Source organism: Bactrocera tryoni, chromosome 1 (assembly GCF_016617805.1).
Source record: "Bactrocera tryoni isolate S06 chromosome 1, CSIRO_BtryS06_freeze2, whole genome shotgun sequence".
Lineage (NCBI taxonomy): Eukaryota > Metazoa > Arthropoda > Insecta > Diptera > Tephritidae > Bactrocera > Bactrocera tryoni.
The window spans coordinates 39,081,041-39,097,754 of record NC_052499.1 but is presented as its reverse complement, the minus strand read 5'-3'; the positions used below and the strand labels follow the sequence as shown (position 1 = coordinate 39,097,754).

The window sequence follows — 16,714 nt, the reverse complement described above, 5'->3', positions numbered from 1 at the left end:
CTCGTCGCCCTGATCACTTTGGTATACATAACCCTATATCTGACTCTTTTAGTTTTAGGACTTACAAACAACCGTTATGTGAACAAAACTATAATATCCTCCTTAGCAACTTTGTTGCGAGAGTATAAATATGCATTGAAGAACGCAAAGTCCAACTGCCTCGATCGTGAGAGTGCATCAAAACAAAGTCAATGTTTGGTGCAGGTTATCTGCGGGTACGTCAGGGCGCATACGTCATCTCAGTGCAATGCATTCGTTGCAACTCGCTTAATTCACTAAGTCAGCAACAAAACTAAATCGCATACGATTGCCAGCCGATTTTAGCGTTAATAACTACCGTTACAAGCACAAACACACGCACACAGACATGCGCCGACACCCCATTGTGTACAATCACCTGTAAACAAATTGAAAAGTTTGTTGCTCGTAATTGCTTATGAGCACGCTCCACGAATTTTTTTGTTGCCCTACTCAGATTTGTACGTTTGTATGATTGTATGTATGGCGTCAGGGGCAGTGCATACCTAAATTGAATTATATGTAAAACCCCATGTCTGTCGGTATATTTGCACGCTACTCTACTCAGTCTAAAGGTGAGCACCAAAATATAATAATAGTTAAAGCTTTGAGCGCTTTTTTTAGTAGTACGAAAAATAAACAACAACAATAATAAGTAAAGTAAAAGAGTGTTAAAAACAGCAGCTTAAATAATTATTTGCGCCAAATGACAGCTGGAATGAACCAACTCAAACGCGCACTTTATTACAAACTAACGCACACACACACTCACATGGTAACTTGCACTACTCGAGCATACGATAGTATGAGCATAGTAAAATGGGGTACAATGTAAGCGCGGAATACAACAAAAGCAAGCCCACAAAGCTTGCAGCGCCGTTCGAACACAACTCAACTCAACACCAAGCTCAACAGCCGCAGGCGCGGGCGATAGAAATTTAAGCAGCAGCCGGGCTTATACATATGTGCGAACGCCCCAACTTTCGTTTAGTTTAATCTTGAGCGCGACAATTCGAACACTTGCAGCAACAAGAGCTTTCGTCAGCGCACACTTTATCGTTGCGGTACATAAGCACTACTTAGCGCTGTGATAAAGGAAGATAAAGGAAAAGAAACGCGTCAATGAAGACTTGAGAGTTGAATGTCATGAAGACTCTTGCTTTCCACCGCCTGTTTTTAATAGTGTGCGTGTTGAAGCGTGTATATGTGCGTGTGGCGTCGCCTTGTAGAAATTTTCGAAAATAGTACAAATACTGATAAACGCTGCGTGGAGCGACTCAGATTGCGTCAAACGTTCGGAACGGCAGTGTATCTTTGCGTCAGTGGTTCAACAAATCAGTGAATCGTCACAATTTTCGTTGCTTTCTTTCTATTCGCTTTGCTTTCTGTTATTGTGGCCTTTTGTGAATTGTTAAACTATTGCAGCAAATAGAAAAATTGCAGATCCTCATTAGTTGGCCTAAGTGCAATTTAAATATTTATTTTGTTCAGTCGATTTTTTTGCTCCTCTTTGTAACAAATTAATTTTATTGTGCTATTGTAAAGCAGTAGTGTTTTGGTTTTGTGTGGAAAATTGTTGTGCTAGGCGCGTACTTGAGTGGTGAGTATAGTTAAGTGGAGCAAAGTGGTGGGGCGGAGTGCAGCCGAGTGGAATGTATGAAAGCACAATGGGTAAGTAGCAATTTGGCAAGTCGAGAAAAACAGCAGTAAAAAACAATTGTTTTTATGCGTTTGTTTATATGTTTACATATCAACATATATATTTATTCATATAGTAAATGCATAGTGAGTAAATATTATTTACTTTATTTATTTGAATTTATTTCTTCGTAAATAATATTTATTTAAACTTGTTTTCGCTCTTAGAAAATAATAACAGTACTTATTCTTACATACAGAAATTGCTAGAAATGCTAGAACTATAGGATGATAAAAGTGAAATTTGTTGTGAATTACCGCAAAATTATTAATTGATTTCTTTTCCAACTATATAATTATACTCTCGCAACAAAGTTGCTAAGGAGAGTATTATAGTTTTGTTCACATAACGGTTGTTTGTAAGTCCTAAAACTAAAAGAGTCAGATATAGAGTTATATATTCCAAAGTGATCAGGGTGACGAGTAGAGTGGAAATCCGGATGTCTGTCTGTCCGTCCGTCCGTGCAAGCTGTAACTTGAGTAAAAATTGAGATATCATGATGAAACTTAGTACGCGTATTTCTTGGCTCCATGAAAAGGTTAAGTTCGAAGATGGGCAAAATCGGCCCGCTGCCACGCCCACAAAATGGCGAAAGCCGAAAACCTATAAAGTGTCTTAACTAAGCCATAAATAAAGATATTAAAGTGAAGTTTGGCACTAAGGATCGCATTAGGGAGGGGCATATTTGGACGTAATTTTTTTGGAAAAGTGGGTGTGGCCCCGCCCCCTACAAAGTAATATGTATATCTCGGAAACTATTATAGCTATGTCAACCAAAGTCTATAGAGTCGTTTTCTTCAGGTATTTCCATATACAGTTCAAAAATGGAAGAAATCGGATAATAACCACGCCCACCTCCCATACAAAGGTTATGTTGAAAATCACTAAAAGTGCGTTAACCGACTAACAAAAAACGTCAGAAACACTAAATTTTACGGAAGAAATGACAGAGGAAGCTGCACCCAGGCTTTTTTTTTAAATCGAAAATGGGCGTGGCGTTGCCCACTTATGGACCAAAAACCATATCTCAGCAGCTACTAGACCGATTTCAATGAAATTCGGTATATAATATTTTCTTAACACCCTGATGACATGTACAAAATATGGGTGAAATCGGTTTACAACCACGTCTTCTTCCAATATAACGCTATTTTGAATTCCATCTGATGCCTTTTCTGTATAATATATACATTAGGAACCAATGATGATAACGGAATAAAACTTTACACAAATACGGTATTTGAAAAATATGTAAATGGCGGATAATGAAATCTCGATTATCACTTTATCATGCGAGAGTATAAAATGTTCGGTGACACCCGAACTTAGCCCTTCCTTACTTGTTTTATCTCTTATTAGTATTTATTTTTTAGTCTCGACAATTTTAAAAAGTTTCGGAAAAATGGCTGTAGTTTCAATGTATGTTTAATTTTATAAAATTAAAATAAGAGGCTACAGGGTTTCCTCGGTTAAAAAACAAGCTATATTCAACAATTTTTTTCTCATAAAAAAATGAAATATTTTACCAGAATTTTTTATTGTTACAAACTAAAACTTTGAAATATTTGGAAAAAAAAAATTTTATACTTGGGCATTGTGACGCCATTTCCGGTGATCCCTTGGAAAAACTATGCGCCCGCGTTGGCAGGATAACTTTTTATATAGTTTTGTAAATTAAAAAATACGTATTTTAGTTAAAACATTAACTGAGGACTTGGACGAAGGACAAAAAAATAACTGAAAATTGTATTTTTGTAGACATTTTTACTAACAAATGAAAATTTCGCAACACTTTCTTTTTTCAAATAATTGTAATCAAAAAAATCCTTCGTCAAAGTCTTTAAGAATTGTATCTCAAAGACCTTTGTAAAATTGCATGAAGATCGGTCAAGTAGTTCTCGATAAATCTTGCTTATTGATTTTAAAAACACAGTTTCGAGAAAAATGCGTATAAAATCGACGCACCTAGCCCAGCTAGCCTCGAACGCACAAATTCTCAAGGCTGTATCTCCGAAACTATTGCTCGGATCAACTTGAAAATTTAGGACAATATTCTAGAGATGTTGTAGAATTGAATAGGGTCATAAAAAATTAGATTTTTTTGAAAAACATGTAACAATCCAAAATCAGTATCAGTCAAATGTATTTTTCATTGCCAGATTTAAATATCAATACCATATTACTAGGGTTGTTATATCAGTTAATTTCGAAAACTGATTTCTTAGCCTCTGAGAGAACAATTTAACACCTGCTGTTCATACTGCTAGAAACAGCTTTAGTTTCGATAGTTCGGGAATTTTTGGACTCACTTAAGATTCTTAGTCAAAAATTGAGCTCTGCAAAGAAGTACTGACTAAGTACGACTACTTAGCAAACGGCACAAGAGCTTATGGTCTTATAACTGTTGCTCTTTTTTTGTTCTACTAGGCTCAACTCATGCTTCATGCTTCCCAAATAGATGATATTCATTAGAAATTTGTTTATGTCTGCAATATTTATATTTATTTAGGTGAAACACTTCAAAATTTTGTTTAAAAATTTCAAATGAATAAATTTATTTTGCAATATCGTCGAGCCATAGGTATAAAAATAATGGCAGTAATACAAAAAGTTAGAAGCTGAAATAAATTGAGATGTGCAAATTTAGCTTTAATTCAATTAAAATTCTGGATTTGAATATCATAAAATTTAAAAAGGTTATAAGCCATGCATTTTGAAAAAGTCCCAAGCGCAATTAATATGACAGTGGCTCTATAAATTACATTGAACAAAAAACCAGCTTTCATTCACCTTTTTGGAATAATTACAACGAAATAATAATAGAGTGCGTTGTGAAATTTTTAACTCAATATATGTATATGTAGTATTTGTACGTGCATAAATTCATAAGAACTTGACGCTTGAAACACCATATAGCTTTAGAAATATTTGAATACAAAATATATATGGTTTTTTAATAATTATATAGCAAATCTAGGCTTAAATAGAATTCTACATTTTAAGCATTGTAAGGGTCAAAGACATTCTATACATTCCCGATTATATTTTTTCCACTTTTTCGAAGGGGTTTACCGCAACAAATTCAATGTTTGATTAGCTAATTACTAGTTTATTATAAATATAGTTTATATATAATATAATAACTGCATATAAAACCACGACACGCATTAAACTAAACTGGCTTGGGTCTAAAAATGTGGAATGACACCAGCAGATATGCCATATCTATAGATGTTGCTCTTTAGTCTCTCAAGCACATAAACACATAAATATTTTAAATTTTTCGTATCCGGGAAACCGTGATCAAGATCGGGATGCTCATTTTACTCACATAAATATATCTACAAGTACTTATTACAGATTAAATTCGTATAAAAAGAAGCGTAATTCAAGTACATTTCAAATAATAACGTATCACTTCCTGCTCCCTGAAGCATTCAAAACAAGTACTTACTTGTGCATTTCTCGTGCTTTATTGAAAAAGAGGAATGCTTCGAACATTCAAAGATAAGAAATCGTACCACCGACAAAGCAGCAACTTTAGCTTTTGCCTTTGAATAGACCACCACACACACACAGATATGCAAAAGAAATAATATATATAAAATACAAATATTATCCACATTCCTAAACTAGTGTACGACTTAGGCTAATACTTAGAGGCCAGATTTAGGGTAAATAGGGTAAAGCCAGCCATGAAAGACAACGCTTGCCATTCGAAGTCACTTTTAGCTAAGCAGACAGTAAGGAAACTCCTATCTTCACTCTACAATTTTTACAACATGTTCGCCTAGAGAAACATGGATCAAAAGATCAGATAAGGCGATAGGTTGAGTTGTTCAAACCATTTAATGCATCAGGACAGTGGAATGAAGCAAAGCGCATTGGAAGACAAAGTTGGGAAAGGCTTAGCTTCATGTAGTATTCCGAATTGAATTAGATTTCTAACTTAAGAAACCAATAAACTATGATGATTATTATGAATCGTTTAAAATACAAAAATATTTTATTTAATTTGCTCTTTCAAGGCAACTATATTTCCCAGGACTTGATAGAAGAGTATTAATCACAAATTATTTCATTCCGAGAGCCTACAAGTTTTTTAAGGTAGCCCAAGGATGGTACGACTTTGAATTTAATAACTATTTTCGCAAACTCTGTCGCGAAAAAGTAATGATGACACCTACCTGCTAATAGATTTACGTTTTCAAAGGTTTTTTATGACAATTCGTCAATCGTTAAGATATGCCCAGAGACCCAAGAGCCTCTTTCTCCCCCTTCCCAATATGGTTTAACCGGTAAATTACTATTAACACATATATTTTTATTTACACTGATTTCAATGAAGGGAATAAATAAGTTTTTATTCGACTCTTATCACTTAGTCAGTTGCATTGAATTGCATGAATAACGCACTTAATTGCCTCTCACCTGATGGCGACTATTGCGCAAGCACTTGAGTGGGCGCCACGACACTTAAATATTACCTCAACGGAAACTACTGAAATAGGCGGCAATGATGAGTTCATGTCGTACCAAAGAATTTCCTGCGAAAACATAAGTTAAATATAACGTAACATAAACACTTCGCCTTCCCATCATTGGGAAAATATATTTATTTTTGCTTTGCCAAAAACAATAATAAATAAATATGTGATCAATATAAAGAGCCCAAAATGTGTAAAAATATTTCTATCGGCGCTATGTAGTAGCGGAAAATGCGGCAATAAGTCAAACACGTGATTGACATTGCATTGTTTCTACAAAGCAAACGTGCTCCATCACTGTAAGCGCTACAATTTTGGCACACATACAAGTACATATGCACCATTTACACCATATACAACCTGCAATCAATTACACATTCCGACATATTACAATAAAAATAATATTCTGTAATTGCTGCATGCATCACCCAAATTGTTGTTGTTGCCATAATAGTATTGGTGCCAGCGCAGGTGAGTGCTTTGCAAATAGTATGGGCGCTACTTCAGCTATTCAATCAGCGAATTGTTTACAATCCCACCCTCGGCAAATTACGCCAAATCTGATGTTCAATTGAATGAATGGCAAAATGAAATTATCGGGGCAAAAATATTGAATTCTTTGTTTTTTTGGAAAAATTGCTGAATAATGGGCCGAAAAAACATTTAATTTCTTATCACCAGCTGCTGCATATCAGGACAGCATACTTGAGTTATAATGAGTGTATGCGCTCTTGATTAAGAGTGGGCAACCACATGGTACCCATGTCAAATTCTGGAGGACGGAATCCAACGAATAGTGTCACTCATAGGTACAAACTCAAAATAACAAAAAAAAAAATAAAATCTGTATTGATAGTGATGGAGCGAAATTTAAAACATTCAAACAAAACTACGAGGCAACATAAATACTACAACTACATTCATATTATGTGCATATGTCGTAGCAAGTGGACAGATGTGGCTTGATAATCCCTGAAATTAGGGGTTGTGTGTGTCGGTAAACTAAATATTTATGTTCTTCACCCAACCGAGAAACTAATTACAAAGAAGCTTTTATGAATCCTGCCCTAATCGTTTGAACTATAATTATTTGCAAAACAAATATAAATCATTTAATTGTCTCTTCCAAAGCAACAATACTTCGCAAAGTTAGAATATTAATCACCTTTTTAACTCAGAAATACATATTATTACCACCCGAGCGTTAGTAAGTTTTATAAGGCCCCATAGGATGGTACGAACTTTGGCTTCCTGAAGTCGTTGATAGTTTTGCTCAGCAAGCAACGTAAATATGTGATATTAATAACTGAAACTCTCTGTTGCTTAATTAAATTTTTTTTTCAACTTCCCGCGAATAGATTAATGCTTTCAAAGACGTTTCTTGAATATTCAATAGTCACTTACATATATGGGACTAGGAAAACCTCTCGATACTTAAGCTAGTATGTATATTACGTTCTTTAGATTCCTTTCTAGAGTTTCAAGAAAACAGTTGCAGTCTGACTTTCCTCGTACAGAAGACCTAAGAGTTTCTTTGTCAACGTTTATAACAAAATTTTGATAATACCTAAGTTAGGGTTATATACATATGTACATGTTTGTATATATGTATATCATAGATGTATAAATGGTATTAATAAATATTCAACCATTTCAATTAACTCAAGTGCTAATGACGAAGATTCGACTGAGCCACTGGTGTCCTTACTATAATCACCGTTGCAAAATTTTCTATTGCCTAACTGTATGTTACGAGCGGAATTCGCACTGAGTTCAGGCTGTGGGATTGTTGATTCATCAAATCAGCTCATACGTCAACCTATCCTCCAATGGAAATTTTGGCAACAACCACTTTGCTTCGACCGAATATCATAACCGGTTTACTCGCACACAAGAAGTTCTCCATTTCGCATTTGGTCGCACTGAAAAAATACGTCAGTAACTGTCGAAAGCTTGAAACGTGTGCAACTTCAAATCTCAACATTTCACCCTACATACATACATATGTATTATGAGTGCTCTCACCTACTGCGCATAATCAGGCGCATAATTATTATCAGAAGAACAAGTTCACCATACATACCTATATCCGTACAAACATACATGCGTTCACTTATCACACGCTTATCGCTGCTTCGGTCCAATTGAACTTGACGAATATGCCAAGCGATCGCTGATTGGATGCCATTTATGTGTGCCCGTTGGTTTGTATGCAGCGACAGCGCAGTCAACGTCGCAGTCGCAACTAGTGCGCTCACTGATAAGCACTAACAATTGGTACTTGTGACAATAGGTGGCCTATAGTGTGGCGGCAAGATCGTGCAATACGATCGTTAATGATCGCGTCGTTTTAATCTGCATCGACGCAATGTAAAGAGTCTACAATATATGGCACAATTTATTGATAGCGGGATGTGTCGAAAAAGCTTTAAATTGCGTCCGAATTGGAGCGAATCAATCATTACGTTCCGAATAGCGGCCACACAAGGGTGGTCCTGTGAGTGTAAAAGTACAAAGTAAAGTAAAGTAAAAGTGTACGACGAATATTACCAGCTTCAAGGACCTTAACAGACGAATTATCGTAAACATTTTGACAATTCAAAACAGGATATAAGTGCACATCACGGATATAAATAAAGTGAGAATTCTATTTTTTTTTAACTTTTAATTATCTGCATACACATTTCCATTGAAATAGCTTGTGAATGCTTCATTATCGTTTTAAATTTATCCAAACATTTTTTCTTAATTCAAATGGCGACAAAAGTCGGGGGTGTTTTTTTTTTCGTTGACTGCGAATTTTGTGGCAAATGCCTTCGCTCTTTAATTGCTGTTTATCTTCAGGCATCTGCTTGCTTTCATCTCAATTTCGTGTGAAATATCCAAGCTTAAGCGCTGGAATTAATTGCTTGCTTTAAATGCTTAAATAGTCGTTGCACACGCGGACGAGCCAGGCTGCTACTGCTTGCATATACATATGTAGATATGCATATTCAGTGATATGTGGTGTAACGGTATGCATATACCGCATTCTGCTTGCATAGCGTGCGAAATTAAACGCCCACAAGCAATTGTTTTGCCCGTAGCCAATCTAACAATTTAAAATAACGGTAATGAGGTGCTCAAAACCGGAAGCCGAGACGAAGAAGAAGAAGATTTAAGTCCAGAAGAGTAAAACAAAAGTGAAATTAATTGAGTAAAAAGCCGAATATATAAATATTTGGAGACAAGATAAAACATGAAAATGCCGTTTTTGTTGTAGTTTTCATAACCAAAAATATTTTTTTTAACTCGCCTAATAAACAAGTGAAATGTTTGGAAGTCTGTTTTATATTTTGTAAAATTTTAAATTAGTTACAATTAAAAGTGAATATTAACTTGCATTAAAAGTCAAAATTTAAATATGTGTATGTATGTATTTTTGAATCAAAATTTTTATACTTGATTTCTTGCTAAATTAAAACTTACTTCTTTCTAATTTCTAAATAAAATTATAAATACTTTTTTTAACTCTCCTTCTATCATCGTTGATTATACCAGTGGTTTGTTCGATTCGCTACACTAGAAATAGACTAGTTAATTTTTTAAACCTTTCCACGGAAAATTTCCGAAATTGATTACATTTTAAGTGTGTACATTTTAAGTAGCGTCGATTTCAAAACCATCAAATTTAGGCCAACTGTCACAGGAATTCGGTTTATAAAAATGCAAATGTCGCCAATGTGTAAATATGTATGCATGTATTTCAAACATAATGACGCGCTACACATTTTCATAAATAAATCAGTGTTTGGCTATTAACTATTAGCTTATTTAGTTTCTCGTCAAAAAGCGTACACCCAATCATTTTATTACCTCTCTGTCTCATTAGTAATGCCACGGACGCACAAGCAGCCTCACACGCAAACCAGACTCTGACACACACATACATACAAGTATGTAGATGTTCAAAGCAAATTTGTTGATTTTGCGCATGCCTGACCCTGCGCTAGGCGGTAAAAAATTTCCATTCAGTGCTTCCCCGATTTGCGTTTTTGGCGACTTTTTGTGTTTGTATGTACATATTCAAGTGTTGTTGGCGCATAACGGGCATACTCGCAAGCTAATAAAAAAACATAAATAAAAACAATGGAAAAACATTTCAATTTTCGGTCAATCGAACACGTCAATCATTAGCTGAGTCAGCAGCCTTAATAACAACAACCATAGTATGGCATGGCAGGTAGTCCGGAAACAAGTAGCGATTACGCAGAAGTCACTGCCGGCAAAACACACACACAAATTTATCGATAGACTTGTAGATAAGTATCTGCCGTGTTGACATGTGAGCTTGTTTGTAAGTGATTTGCGTTACACACATACACACGTACCAGTGTTTGTACGGATATGTTTGCACTTGAAAATTATCGCCTTGGATTTTTTCCATATCGATATGTAGTGGCAATGTGACTGTCCAGTTCGATTAACCGCGTTAATACACTTATTCACTAATATATATGTATGTGTGTTTATCGATGGCAGACACAAAACGTGTTCGAGAATTAACACAGCAATAAAAGAGTTATTGACACTGTGAGAATAAGGCTACGCGTAACTTGGACGACAGATTCAACTAATATCACTTAAAGCATTTGTACACAACACTTAACTTTAAGTCTAGATAAATACGAAGCACTTAATGCCGCGACATTACTTTGCCACTTATGTGCTTACCTAATCCCGCAAATTATATTGTCTTTAAGATATTTTCCAAAAATAGTGACTAGCTACTCCAGAATAGCGAATTCTAAGCATTGTGCTATTTGTTTTGTCTGCTCGCGAGGCATAAAATAGATGTGCAAAGCATGTATTTAATTCGCGATAATAATTGAGCCAGTCATTATTCAGCAGACAGCAGCTTAATGGGATTATGTGTGTGTCTTATCGTCTTATCTGGTTTATGTGTGAGTGTCAAGTGTCACGCAGGCAGCACACCAACTGTTTAACAAACTACCGGTTTTTCAGCAGCTCCAACAATTGTGCAAACACATGCACATAATTTTGGCGGCAAGCACAGATAGCCTATCAGTCTGCCATCGTTTCGGCTGTGACGTTTAACACACACAATTTTAATTTTATTGTCTTTTTCATAAGTATTTGCTTTTTTCTTATTTCTTAATCGAGTAAGCATACCTTTGTTGTTATCGCTTATCACGAATGCTAATGCTAGAAAGAAATCAACTGAGCATATGGTCACTGTCGTCATTGACGGCACCGCTGGACTTTATCAATGGAATGAGTAGTGTGGAAATCTTTCAGCTGATTCACAACAAATCAGTAAATAAAAGTCTTACAATATTCCATGGAAAGTTTATAACAGAATTAACCGGCGCTAGATCTAATCGACAATATAAGGCGACACTAAATTTTGCTACTGTTTTTTGTTGTGAAGTAGCCAAACGTGCTCCAACCGTTTGGCGTCTGGCTGAAACTAGAATTCAGAAATGCTTTATTTTTTATTGTTGAGTGCTGGACCCTCCTTATCTATGTTTACAAATTAGTGCTTACCTTTAGCTGCAAGTAAACAACATAGGAAATATCCCTGAGAAAAACAAATTTTTGTAAACAATATTAAGGCGGCTTCACGGTGATTAATGCATATTATTTACAATACCCAAACACACATTTAAAGCAGTTTCTTGTATAGCGTTCCCTATCAGCTCCATAATCGCCTATTAGGTGAACTGAAGCAATTTAGCCCCTAATTGTGCTCAATTAATCATTTGGCGCAATTAACTTTATCAAATGATGATCAAGAAATCTTTGTGCTCTACGAAACTTGATAGATAAGAAGGCTCAACTCAATTAGAGTTGACAATAAACTCAACTCAATAAGAGTGCACAAAACTATCATAAGATTTTGAGTTAGAAGTTGTCAACAGATATTTTCCATAAATCTCTAGGGATAAAAGCGAAATAATTTATATAAACTAATAAATCCGAAATTAGAAGCATAAACTGCGAGTTAGATTTCTAGCCTGTTACGTCATTTACTCACTTTGATGAAAAAGAAAAAGAACATTATCATAATCAATTTTAGTTATTATGTCAATTAATTTAATTAATTTTAAATTGTTGTTTTTTTTAATTACATCACAATTAACATTATTATTTTAACAACATAAAAACATGTTGCTCACTCGATTTTATTGAATTAAAATTGTAACAAAAACTGTGATGACTTCACAGCCCTAGCGCTAATTGCATAGATCACATTACGTTATTAGCAAGCCATTAACACTTAGCTATACCTGTATATGTATAAGTATGTATGTATGTTTGTCTGTAGCGTATGATCATTTAATTCATATAAGCAATTCATCATCAAATGTGTCTTTCACTCATTTCAGCTTTTAGCGCTTTGCTAGTAAACGCCGTTGTGCCTTCATACATTCCACTCTGCTCTACTACTAATGAGTTCACAAGAACAACACACACAAGTCAAGTACAGTGAAGTGAGTCCTTTTCAGATAAGCGACGGATTTACACGTAATACCAGAATGGAGCCAGTGAAGACCATACGGATATTCATCGCCGCTATTGCTGGTGAGTAAAACTCGAAATTAATAAAAAAAAAGTTCCGTGAAAAAGGATTCCAACTAAATATGTGCAAGGTGGCAAAAAAATCCGATAATTAAAAGATCTTTATTTACATTACAAAGAACTTTTGTTCTCTTGTTGTCCGATCGAAATTTTTTCTTAAAGATGTGCTTCAATTATGTTGTTATGGCAAAGCACTTTTCGAGCTTAATAAACAACCCATTGAAAACAACAAAAGTCTACTCAAAATTATCCGCCAAATTATCCTAGTTCTAACTCTCGCTGCCGGTACTTATAAGCCCACTTAAGTGTATCGATAGTCATTCTTGACGTCATTTTGTTGAGTTATCTACATACTTATCGCCCTCTGCTGTGAATAACTTATGCAACTAAAGTGCAATTATTTGAAATTTTACAGCAAATATCTCAGCCTTTGCGGTGGGCACTTGTCTCGGTTGGACGTCACCAATGTCCCCGAAACTGAAGGCGCAAGATCCAACTGACTCACCACTCGATCGTCCCATCACCACAGAAGAGGACGCATGGATTTCATCGCTCGTGGCATTGGGTGCTTTAATAGGTATGTGTAGTGCTTGCGAATTAATTTAGGGCTTAGGAACAACTTTTACTTATTTACTTTCATTATTTTAGCGCCCTTCGTTGCTGGTCCACTCGCCGATAGAATTGGCCGCAAATGGGTATTGCTTTCAAGTTCGGTATTCTTTGTGTTCGCCTACATTCTTATGATGGTCGCCAGTGAGGTTTGGATTTTATATCTTGGACGTCTCATACAAGGTTTCGGCGTGGGCTTTGTCATGACAGTGCAGCCAATGTACGTTGGTGAGATTGCAACTGATGCCGTACGTGGCGCTACTGGCTCTCTGATGCAATTGTTCATTGTCTGTAAGTATCATTAAACGTTAAACTTTATTTGCTTTTTCCACTGCCAGATGGAGTATATACTCATATTATTTTTCTTTACAGCTGGCATTTTGTATGTTTACGCTATTGGTCCATATGTCTCGTACGTAGCACTGCAGTGGTGCTGTTTAGCTGTACCGATTGTCTTCGATGTTATCTTCTTCTTCATGCCGGAGAGTCCTTACTATTACGCTGGTAAAGGTCAAAAATCAGATGCCCTGAACTCACTCCAATTCTTGCGTGGTCAAAGCATGGATGTTGTACAAGATGAGATGACCGTAATTCAGGGTGAAGTCGAGGAGGCTATGGCTAATAGGGGTACCGTTGTCGATCTTATTAGGAATTCGGGCAATCGTAAGGCGCTCATCATCTCTGCCGGTTTGATTATTTTCCAACAACTCTCCGGTATCAATGTCGTGCTCTTCAATAGCCAGTCGATCTTCGTTAGCGCCGACACCGGTTTGGATCCTGCCGTAGCCGCCATCATTATCGGTGCAGTTCAAGTTGGCTCTTCTGGTATGACACCCATCATTGCTGATCGTTTGGGCCGCAAAGTGATTTTATTGATTTCTGCATTCGGCATGGCCGTCGGTTTGGCCGCATTGGGAGCTTTCTTCTACGTACAGCAAGTAGTGGGTGATGCCAGCAGTATCACTTGGTTACCTGTACCAGCTTTAGTTGTCTTCAACATTGTCTACTGCATTGGTTTCGGTCCACTGCCATGGGCTGTCTTGGGCGAGATGTTCCCAGCCAATGTTAAGTCAGTGGCGTCTTCGATAGTCGCCTCCACTTGCTGGATCCTTGGTTTTGTAGTAACACGTTGGTATCCCGCACTGGACGCATTGGGCTCATACTATGCTTTCTGGTTGTTTGGCATCTTCTGTGTTGTAGCATTCTTCTTCACACTTTTCGTTTTATTCGAAACCAAGGGACTGAGTCTGCAACAAATTCAGGACAAATTGAACGGAAAAAGATCCAACTAATGTGGGAAATAAGGGATTATGTGAGATATTTAATGTGTGAATCTATGTGGGCATAATTCTATATGCTCTTTGTTCCTTATTATAATGGTGATAGCCTCACGTGAGGCGCCTTTCAGTGCGGTGTTATGGGTTACTGTATGAATTCGCTTCAAAAAGTATTTTTGTCGCACACCTACTATATGTAATCTTAAAAGTATTTATAGTCTGTAAGCACTTCTAGATGAATTTATTAAATAATTTTAAATATATATACATATTTATGCAATAAAATCGATATTATGTAAAATTCAAAAAACAAAAACTCTATCTCGTGACTTCCATCCAAGTAAGGGTTGAAATAGGAGATGATTTCCATCAGATACCGTGAAAATTTGGAGACGAGTATTTTTGGCGGTTGGTATAAGAAGAGCTCACTTTCATTCTTAAAGTAAATACAATAATTTTGCATTGAAGATGCCCTCCTCTCATATAGATAAAGATGTACTATATTTCAGAATAGTCCCATTATATCTTAATAACATAGGGTTGACTAACTACGGACACTCTATATTTAAACTTTCTGTGAATGATAGTTCAAACATCAACAAATATGGTACATATGTACATATATTGTAATAATTCTAAGCAAAAGTTATGTGGCAAATGATATCTAAAAATTGTAGAAATTGGTTCAAACTAAACTGCTATGGAAAATGGAATAACCTTGAATAACTTTTAAAGGAGTGAGTATATCGAAAAATTGCCAAGACTTTTTTTGTGGAGCATTCAATTCTGTACAAGAATACGACTTTTTTGTTACTACAAACGTGAAAGTTCCAAAGAAAAAAAAAGTTCGTAAAAAGTGCAAAAATCCCATGTTATTTAAATGGGAAATGTATCGTGTTTGGGGCAAGGTTTATTATGAAAATTAAGGGCTTTTATGGTCTGTAATTTTTTTTTTAGATGGAAAACTAAAAGTTTAGGGGGCGTCTCGTCAAAAATAATCATTTGGTAAATAACGGACACCCTAATATACGTATAAAGTGAGTTATGTAATGCGATTTGATAATGTTGGATGTTGGTTTTGATATGAGAATATGTTTTAAAAATGATTCCCGACAGGTTACCGGCACGGCAGGCTGGAATGGCCAGCCTAGAGGCCCAATTTTCGACCACAATACAAGGCGTCAATCGTTTCGGACTTGTCGAACCAAACTGAGTATAAATCAAGTAACAGCTGTCAAAAAGACCAACTCCGAAAAAAGTTTAAAACGCAGAAGATCAATAAAATCACAAATATCACATGAGATTTGGAGATAGGTGCAAGTTGAGGAAAATTCCCTCAGTGCCTACCCAGCGGGACTGGTGTTTCAAATTATTCACGTAGTTTATGGACCTCTCCTTACTATCAGACAAAAGGAGAGTGCGCGGTGCCACACATATCATCTATTTCGGATACTGTAAAACTTAATGCTTCCGACGTATTTCTTTAGCGGGTTAAATATTAACATATACCAGTCTTATACAAGGCTTTTTGAAGATATCTACATACTTGAGTTTAAGCAAATGCCTATAGCATAGAACCTCCGATAGATCGATGACAATTTCAATCTACCGCACACTAAGTGCTTCTGTGCAAACATACGTCAGTGAAAGAAAAATGTAGAAGTTTTTGAACGAAAAATGTTGCACAGAATTTTTGGAGTTATTTCCGATAATGACTTAAGGTGGAAGCGAAGCAACCACGATCTACAGACCTTGGATAAGCACACCTATAATGTACCTTCACAGGTGCATTTCTTTTAGTAACTATGTGTTCAGTTTGTATGGAAGCTATATGCTATAGTAATCCGATCTGATAAATTTTTTCGGAAATTAAGTAATCCATGTCAAATTTCGTGAAGATACCACGTCAAATGCGAAAGTTTTCCATACAAGCCCTTGATTCCGATCGTTCGGTTTGTAGGGCAGCTACATGTTATAGAGGTCCGATATCGGCAGTTCCGACGATGTCGATGAGGAACGATGAGGAGCTTCTTGAAGAGAAA

General features: G+C 36.0%; 1 protein-coding gene across 3 annotated transcripts; it reads left to right on the top strand.

The window, feature by feature from the left end:
- The first annotated feature begins 1,017 nt into the window (after positions 1 to 1,017).
- Positions 1,018 to 14,957, top strand: LOC120772960 (facilitated trehalose transporter Tret1). 3 transcript variants are annotated; one of them, XM_040101875.1, is made up of 5 exons: positions 1,018 to 1,618; positions 12,714 to 12,789; positions 13,202 to 13,363; positions 13,435 to 13,686; positions 13,768 to 14,957. In XM_040101875.1, exons 2-5 carry the CDS (start codon positions 12,744 to 12,746, stop codon positions 14,685 to 14,687), a joined length of 1,380 nt encoding a protein of 459 aa, XP_039957809.1. In that variant the 5' UTR covers positions 1,018 to 1,618; positions 12,714 to 12,743; the 3' UTR covers positions 14,688 to 14,957. The 3 variants fall into 3 exon arrangements, with proteins under 3 accessions (XP_039957809.1, XP_039957815.1, XP_039957802.1); XM_040101881.1 differs by lacking the exon at positions 1,018 to 1,618 and adding an exon at positions 8,657 to 8,842; XM_040101868.1 differs by lacking the exon at positions 1,018 to 1,618 and adding an exon at positions 8,657 to 8,842 and having other exon boundaries at positions 12,594 to 12,789.
- The last annotated feature ends 1,757 nt before the right edge of the window (positions 14,958 to 16,714 follow it).